Here is a 9067-nt window from a genome sequence, read left to right as displayed (position 1 = left end):
ACTCTTGAATTCATCACATCGTCCACAGATAATTCCAAATTTCTCCTCCAGCGGTCCTTTGAGTACCTTATAAAGTTTGTCTCGAACCCTCCGATATTGATGAAATAAAAACAAGTCATTCGTTCACTGAAGAACCACAAGTCTTCTGGTATTAAATAAAAAAGCAAGTTTTTTAACTGAAAGTAAGGAACGACGTTAAAACTTAAAACGAACAGTATTCCGCATATTAAAGCGGCTGTCCTCTCCTCAACGCCTCGCTCTTTACGCTAAAGTTTGTCATTGTTTAAAGAAAAATAGAGTTGTGAGCATGGCGTTGAGGAGGGGACAGCCCCTTTCATATACGGAATAATTTCTGTTCGTTTTAAGTTTTAACGTCATTCCTTACTTTCAGTTAAAAAAAACTTGTTTTTTTTTATTGAATTTTTGAAATTTTTTTAATTAATGCAGGTTTTGTTTTTGGCTCACCGCACATGAATAATTAAAAAAAAATTTAATATTAATTTTAATTTATTTGGTTAAATGGCTTTCTCGAAACCTGTTTAATTTTATTTACGAACGTTTTTTATTATTAATAAATATACGTAACTTACGAATTAACTTACGTAACGAACCTCTATATTCTAATATTTTTAATACGTATATTAGAGGGTTCACCCCCTAAACAATACCTTGCTCTTTAAGCTAAAGTTCAAATTTTATTCCAATTCTTTAAAAATGACCCCTTAATCACAAATGCCGTTAATTGGAATAAATAGCTCTTATGAAAGTACTAAATAATCTTTGGCATAAAGAGCGAGATATTGACTAAGGGATGAACCCAATCATATACGTAATGTTTTCTGTCGTTTTAAGTTTTGATGTTGCTCCTTACTTTCAGTTAAAAAACTTGTTTTTTTATATATAATTTCTGATCTTTATTTAAATAATGCTGGGAAATCCGGCGCCCCCTTCATAGCAATGTCCCTTCTCCCATAGAAAACTTCATTCATGGTAAGATCCTCCCACATAATCCCCGACCCACTCTCCCCCCACTACCAGAAAAAATCCCCTCTGAAAAGGTCTGTATACTTCCCAATAGCCAATACTATGTTTTAACAATTGGTGAAGTTCATAACTTTCAGGCATGTCCTCGGGAACCTCGGTGGATTAAGTAATCCTAAAAGACATAGTGATCATATTTTTGACTATGTTGAACAAAATGGCTATCTCAAAATTTTGATTGGGTGACTTTGTGGAAAAATGAGTGTGGGAGGAGGCCTAGTTGTCGTCCATTTTTTTGGTCTCTTAAATTGAGTACTACAACTCTTTATTCCTGTTTGAATTAGCCCTCTCACGATATTCTAGGACCACTGGGTCTATACGATCACCCCTGGGAAAAAACAAAAAATAAACACGCGTCCGTGATCTTTCTTCGCGCAAAAGAAATGCAAAATTCCACATTTTCGTAGATAGGAGCTTGAAACCTCCGCAGTAGGGTTCTCTGATACGCTGAATATGATGGTGTGATTTTCATTAAGGTTCTATAACTTTTAGGGGGTATTTCCCCCTTTTTTCAAAAATCAGCCAACTTTTCTCAGGCGCGCAACTTTTGATAGGCGCTTCACTTGATGAAACTTATATATTTGAAATCAGCATTAAAATCTGATTCTTTTGATGTATCTATTGGTATCAAAATTCCGTTTTCTACGGTTTCGGTTTCCATTGAGCCGGGTTGCTCCTTACTTACAGTTCGTTACCACGAACTGTTTGAAAGACGGTCTACCTCGTGAACTATATAAAGCTGCTGATCAGATTGTTGCTGCTCAACTCAAACCACTGATTGACCAAATCTTGACCGGAAAATTTCTCGAATAACTGGAAAGTTTCATTCCTTCTCCCTTTCATCAAAAAGGGTGACAAATCAAAAAGGGTGGAATCACTCTCACTGATATTGCAGTTTTTTGTCATTCTTCTCTTCAATATATGTAAACAGGCCCAAGAAGAGAGAATGAGAATAGAACAAGCTGCCTTTCGAACCGGAGGCTCTTGTACCAAGCAAATTTTTATCCCTAGGCTGCTGTTACAGAAGTGCCATAGATATGGTTTGCCGCTGATGCTTTTCTTCATCGATTTCATAGCAGCATTCAACTCAATTGAGCCAGATGTTCTCTTGGTTGCCCTAGAACAGGATGGAATCCCTTCTCATCTTGTAGAGCCTATGAAAGCATACTTTGAGGGCACGCAGATGAGGGTACGGGCTTATGGTGAAACCTTACCTGAAAATTTATCTGTACACTCCCAGGAGTGAAACAAGACAATGTCCTATTCTCCATCTTTTTCAACTATGTAATTGACTGGATTATAGAGAGTTGTCATCACAGATGCAGGAGTGAAGGTTGGAAAAGGTGTTCAGGTCGCTGACATAGATTATGCTGACGATTTTGCCGTTACTGAGGATGATCTACTAAAAACCCCAATGATGATGGACAAATTTCCAACCTAATTAACAAAGAATTGTTAATTGTTAAGTTTTAAATAAAAAAAATTACCAAAGAGTTGTCAGTGGTGTATACTTCATTAAAACTTGGAACATATGTCTAGGTAGCTTGTATATGAAATGATTTATGCATCCTTTGGGCCATAACATATATACAAAGCAGTAAATTATATCAATACTATTTTAGAACCAAGATCTGATTCGAACTCTTGGAAAAAAGTAATCTAATATAAAATATTCCATTAGAAACTGGATGCATAGTTTGAAGTTGCAAATTGTTTTTTTTTAAAGGTCATATTACCAAAAATACAAAACAGATAAATAAAGTTATCATGCCTCATTTTTAGTCTAAATCTGTTTAAATTTCGTTTTACGACCCCATTAATCTCAGCAAATGAATTTGAGAACATTTGGATTTTTGCATCGCATAAGAAAAACAGAGAAAAAGACCAAGTATCGGCAACCAGTAAAACTTTTATTACAATCAGTTAAACAAACACTTACAACACTCAATTCTCTCGAAAAGCTAAAATAGATTCTTCTTCAATCTTTAGAAGTAACTATATCTGAGAATAAGAGCTATTGCTGTGGGTTTAAACATTCCAATTTTATTTCAAAGCTCAAATCTGTTGTTTCTCAGAGTGTTAATGTTTACAGAGTGACAGCATTATTGTCATTACAAATAAAACAGGATTTATAAGAAGTTTTTTGAGCTTTAGTGATTTTACGTCTTTAGCCTCATGAAATGATTTTAAATCAATACAGTTTAGAACAAATTTGTAACTTTTTAATTGGTAAGAGCAAAGTTTCCCCCCTCACTCCCTCCCTCTTATTGAGACGCTACATTTGTTTCTGAAAATTTTTCTACATGGGATTTTCCTAGACTTGCATCTAAATTAACTACATCGTAATAACTTGAAATAAGAGGAGAGGAGGCTTTTAAATCCAGGCAAATTTTGAGGGATCTGAATAACCACTGGACTTTTTTCCACATAGACTTCCTCTCGAAACAAGGTTCACAAACAATGCATGAAATTTAAAAGCTGATTTTAGACACAAATATATGGTTCTTTTAGGTCTTTGTGGCAAAAAAAAAACACTCTAGAGGATCCTTTCAAGCTGCTTAGAATGCTAATTTTGGCCAGTTTTTTAGGGAGGACAAGGATACCCTTGGTTATGCCTAGCAAAGAAACTTACAGTGGTAAGTTTCTATCAGATCCCCTCTTAGACCGTTAACCAAAAAATGACAAAAGACAAATTGATTCCATTTTTTGGGAGGAGGGGACTTGCTCATTTAATACCTTTTTAGTGCATAAGAGCCCTCATACACAACGAATTTTTCGAAGTTCAGAACATATAAATCATGACACAAATAGTAGGAAAAATAAACAAGTCTTTCAGCTTTTCAAAATTTCAGCTATCTTGGCCGTTAACGTAATTTTGATCATTTTCAGGCCCCCTCCCTCTCAAATAAATTGTGTAAAGATAAATAAATTTATCTTAGGCCTTCTTTTTTTCTTCTTTTAATCGAAACCAGAGAAATCCAGTGAGGATCGTTTATAAAGAAGAAAAAGAGACAAATGAGCCATAAATTTGTTAGTCTCAATTGATCCATGGTTCCCGTTTCTTTAGCCTTGATTATTTTCATTTTTTTTGTGGAACTAAATTAAACAATTGACAACTAATTATATCTTGCTTTCTTGTGTAAGCTTTTGGTTGCTTAAAAATCCTAATTATTATGTATTTCAGTTTAGGGCAATGTAAACTTCTGTTTCTTTTGAGATTATCAATTTAAGAGGATTTTTTTTTTTGAAAATAGAGATTTGCCTTTTATGGCTTGTTTGGTTACACATTGGTCATAGGATGAAAAGACAAGCTTAACTTGCCAAAAAAACACAGAAAACTATGTAAATATCCAAAGTGCTAATTTAAATGTGAGAATTAATCAACGTGGAACAGCTTTAATTCTTCATCAAGTTTTCTTTTTCAAATAAAAATCAATATTCTTCCACGGGTCTTGTTGTAGTTTATACACTGAGAGGCTTTTTCTAGAATAGGATGTTAGATGCTAATTCAGAGCTGACTTAAATGAAAATACCCTTTTGCACAAGTCACATCTAAACGTTGTCACCTATATGCATTCTTTGAGCGTGTTCAAATAGTCCAACCACGGCAAGCATTTCTTGCATAAATAATCCTTTAAACGGTTTTTCACCTGAGTGAAATCTATGGAGCTCATTTAAAAACCTAGATGGAAACAGACATTTCTTACATTCAGCACATTGGTAACAATCAAGCAAGTTAGTATTACTAAAGAAACTAAAATTGCAAAAGAAAGTAAACACAAAAAAAAAAATTGAAAAAACTAATTCGATATACTAATTGGTTGTGAGAATAATAGCCACAAACCACTGAGGATACAACAATCTTCCTAGACCCCTGTATGCACTCTTTAATGCCAGTAAAATTGCTAAAATCAGAAAAGTGTTTCTACACTCATCACATATGAAAGGTTTCTCACCTGCAAGCAGTCTTCGATGTGTATTCCAACTGAAAAGTTTCTCATCAATATGCTTCTCAGGTTTCTAAAATGAAACGTTTCTCACCAATATGCATTCTTTGGTACCGGTTCAAATTTGGTGCTGTAGAAAAGGTTTGGTCAAAAACATCACACTTCAAAGGCTTCTCACCTGTGTGTACTCTTTGGTGCCGGTTCAATTGTGATGCTTGAGAAAAGGTTTTATCACAAACGTCACACTTGAACGGTTTCTCACCCGTATGCACTCTTTTGTGCCGGTTCAAATGTGATGCTGTAGAAAAGGTTTTATCACAAACATCACACTTAAACGGTTTCTCACCCGTATGCACTCTTTTATGGGTGTTCAAATTTGATGTTGTAGAAAAGGTTTTATTACAAACGTCACAATTAAACGGTTTCTCACCCGTATGCACTCTTTGACGGGTGCTGGTTCAAATATGATGTGGTAGAAAAGGTTTTCTCACAAACGTCACACTTAAACGGTTTCTCACCCGTATGCACTCTCTTATGGGTGTTCAAATTTGATGTTGTAAAAAAGGTTTTATCACAAACGTCACACTTAAACGATTTCACACCCGTATGCACTCTTTGGTGCCAGTTCAATTGAGATGCTTGAGAAAAGGTTTTATTACAAACGTCACACTTAAACGGTTGCTCACCCGTATGCACTCTTTTATGGGTGTTCAAATGTGATGTTGTGGAAAAGGTTTTTTCACAAACATCACACTTAAACGGCTTTTTACCCGTATGCACTCTTTTGTGCCGGTTCAAATGTGAGGCTTGAGAAAAGGTATTGTTACAAACATCACACTTAAACGGCTTCTCACCCGTGTGCACTCTTTGATGGGTGTTCAAATGTGATGCTGTAAAAAAGGTGTGGTCGCAAACATCACACTTAAATGGTTTTCCACCCGTATGTACTCTTTTATGGGTGTTCAAACTTGATTCTTGAGGAAAAACCCGGTCACAAACATCACACTTAAACGGTTTCTCACCCGTATGCACTCTTACATGTCGGTTCAAAAACTGCATGCAAGAAAAGGTCTTATCACATACGTCACATTTATGTGTCTTTTTCTTTTCATGAGTTCTTCGATATCTTTTCAATTCTTCATAGTTTTTACTTTGAAGGTGACTTTTCAAACCTGTTTTCTGATATTCTAAGACTTTTCCTTCAGATTGTGATGCACACGAAATTAAGAAACTGCTTGTGGATGGATTCTTGGAAACAACTAATGACGTATTTCCCTGAAGGGGAAGTCCAGACACGTGTGGTGAAAAGTGACCTAAAATTTTAAAAGTCTACAGAGTTAAGCAAATAGCACAAAAAAATTAAAATCTTAAACTAAAAACAAATACATATCTTTCAATAGGTTTTAACACCTAATTTTATTTTCGATACCTCTTCTCTCCCTCATGGTGATAATTATAATAGCTTTTAAAATTCATAAACAATAAGTAGAAACAACGGGGAAATTTTTTTATACAAGACAGTAGAACGCAACTTTTAAATGCATATTTCGACCCTATATCGAAGGTCGTCCTCAGCAAAACAAACGAAGAGAAAAAAAAACTATAGAAAAAAAACTTACATTAAAATTCGATCATTAAAACAGAAAAGTTAATTTTTATTTTTTTTTATTTTAAAACAGCCCTAATATCATTACTTCAAGGAAGTTCAATCAGGACTGGTAAACCAAGCGAAGTGGAAAAAGAACTATTCATTCAAATGGAATAAAAATACTTAAAGACAAGCTTTTAAAGTTAATCTTGCCTTCTTGGCAGCCAGCCTAGATGGTCTATTCGTTACAGGTTGAGTGGAATTATTTACTGGTTTTTTAATATAATTAGTTAAATCATTTTTAATTAAATTTGTGTATAGGGGATTAAGCGAGTATTCCCCCAAATCCTTATTTAAAGAAATATTACTGTTTATTTTGATTTTAATTTCAATTGCCTCTCGAACAACCTGTTTTATGCCTAAATCATTGCTAATATGGCAAGTTTCTTCAAAGAGCATTTTATGGGTAGGATTATCATAGATGTTACTGCTTAAAGCAGAATCAAAAGAATTATTTGTACTATTAGAATTTAAAGCTTTAGTTATGTCTTCTGTGTGTTGTTTTAGGCGTTTTTCTAAGTTTTTATAAACAGTATTTAGGCTGTGACTAAAACAGTATTTAGGCTGTGCCCCTTTTTTCCCCAAAGATATCTGACCAAAATTTTGTGATAGCTATTTGATTCAGCATAGTCTTAGGATCAATAACTGAGCGTTTGGGGATGACATGGCCCCCTTAGTCCTTGGGGAAAGAGCTGTAATTTATGCAATTTGCCCATTGTCTACATATCGTATTTGTTTACTGGTAATTATGCGTTTTTTTTTGGGGGGGGGCGAGTTTTTTACGCGGGGTATTTTCTGCGGGGATAATTCTCTGTGGGGAGGAAAGTTTCCAGGGAAGTTTCGCCAGGGAAACTCTACGCTGGGGGGGGGGGGAGGAAAATGTAATTCATGGCATGATTTAAAAGTGGTAGGAAAAGTGGAAGGCGACATTTTTGCAGATAGTAGCTTGAAACTTCAACAACAAGTTCTCTGATACACTGAATCCGATGGTGTGATTTTCATTAAGATTAAATGACTATTAGGGGGCGTTTTCCCCTTTTTTCGAAAATGTTGAAAATTTTCTCAGGATCCTAGCCATTGATTGGTAAGACTAAGCCAGATCGGCCCTTACTTACAGTTTGTTACCACGAACTGTTTGACAGTTAAACCTATCAAACCACTTTCCAGTAAAAATTAAAAAAGTTCATAAAAGAATACAAACACGGTTTGGCAAACACCTACACATTGCAATAAGATAAAACAAAACTTCCATCTTAAGATTAAGTCCCTTTGTCCTATTTTTGACAAATAAAATTATATTCAATACGTTTAAATTAACACGAACACAATGTTTCAGACGTACCTTCATTGTTAGAACATTTGCACTCATGGGTGTCGTATTCAAATTTACATCGGCTTGATATGCTAGGTAAATTGAGAAAAGAAACATCTTCACATTTTGGTGACAAAAGATGGTTTGGAAAATGAAAGGGCTTCTCGCTGTGACCTGGTAAAGCATCTTCAACTTCTAAAACAAAATTTCAATTAAACAGACATAAAAAAATTTTAAAGTAAAGCTTACTAAGAAAATCTGACAGCTTTTTCTTTTTAGTTAGGCTATGTATAAAAATGTAAATATAAAGACATCACATGTATACATAAAATCAGATGTATATTCAGTTTTTTTTCACAAATCGTGTTTAGAACTATACTTTTCATAAAGCAAAAGAAAACAGGAAACAGTAAAGAAAATTCCCTAACATAGAACGAATAAAAACCTGAATAATACTGTGGGAAACAACAGATTTGAGCTTTGAAATAAAATTGGAATGTTTAAACACACAGTAATAGCTCTTATTCTCACATATACTTACTTCTAAAGATTGATGAAGAATCTATTTTAGCTTTTCGAGAGAATTGAGTAATGTAAGTGTTTGTTTAACTGATTGTAATAAAGGTTTTACTGGTTGCCTATAATTGGTCTTTTTGTCTGTTTTTCTTAGGCGAAGCAAAAATCCAAATATTCTCAAATTGATTTACTGAGATTAATGGGGTCGTAAAACGAAATTTAAACAGATTTGGACTAGAAATCAGGCATGATAACTTTATTTATCTGTTTTGTATTTTTGGTAAGATGACCTTTTAAAAAAAAACAATTTACAACTTCAAACTATGTATCCAGTTTCCAATGGAATATTTTACATTAGATTACTTTTTTCCAAGAGTTCGAATCAGATCTTGGTTCTAAAATAGTATTGATATAATTCACTACTTTGTATATATGTTATGGCCCAAAGGATACTTAAATCATTTCATATACAAGTTACCTAGACATATGTTCCAAGTTTTAATGAAGTATACACCACTGACAACTCTTTGTTAATTTTTTTTTTTATTTAAAACTTAACAATTAACAATTCTTTGTTAATTAGGTTGCAAATTTGTCCATCAT

The 9067-nt window shown here is 34.1% G+C and overlaps 1 protein-coding gene across 1 annotated transcript in view; it reads right to left on the bottom strand.

Moving 5' to 3' along the window:
- LOC148938607 (uncharacterized) overlaps positions 1 to 8143 on the bottom strand; it is a gene marked incomplete at its 5' end in the record, with an annotated part of 27639 nt that extends 19496 nt beyond the window's left edge. The window contains 3 exons of the mRNA XM_089107670.1: positions 5167 to 5369; positions 5626 to 6301; positions 7979 to 8143. Of these exons, the coding sequence (XP_088963796.1) occupies positions 5167 to 5369; positions 5626 to 6301; positions 7979 to 8143 (1044 nt within the window). The remainder of the gene's footprint in view (positions 1 to 5166; positions 5370 to 5625; positions 6302 to 7978) is intronic.
- Between the last annotated feature and the right edge of the window lie 924 nt (positions 8144 to 9067).

Source organism: Artemia sp. Qi Xiang Cuo, unplaced genomic scaffold, assembly GCF_049724085.1.
Source record: "Artemia sp. Qi Xiang Cuo unplaced genomic scaffold, ASM4972408v1 HiC_scaffold_3084, whole genome shotgun sequence".
NCBI lineage: Eukaryota > Metazoa > Arthropoda > Branchiopoda > Anostraca > Artemiidae > Artemia > Artemia sp. Qi Xiang Cuo.
Note: the sequence above shows the minus strand (reverse complement) of the source record. Positions and strands in the feature narration are given on the sequence as shown.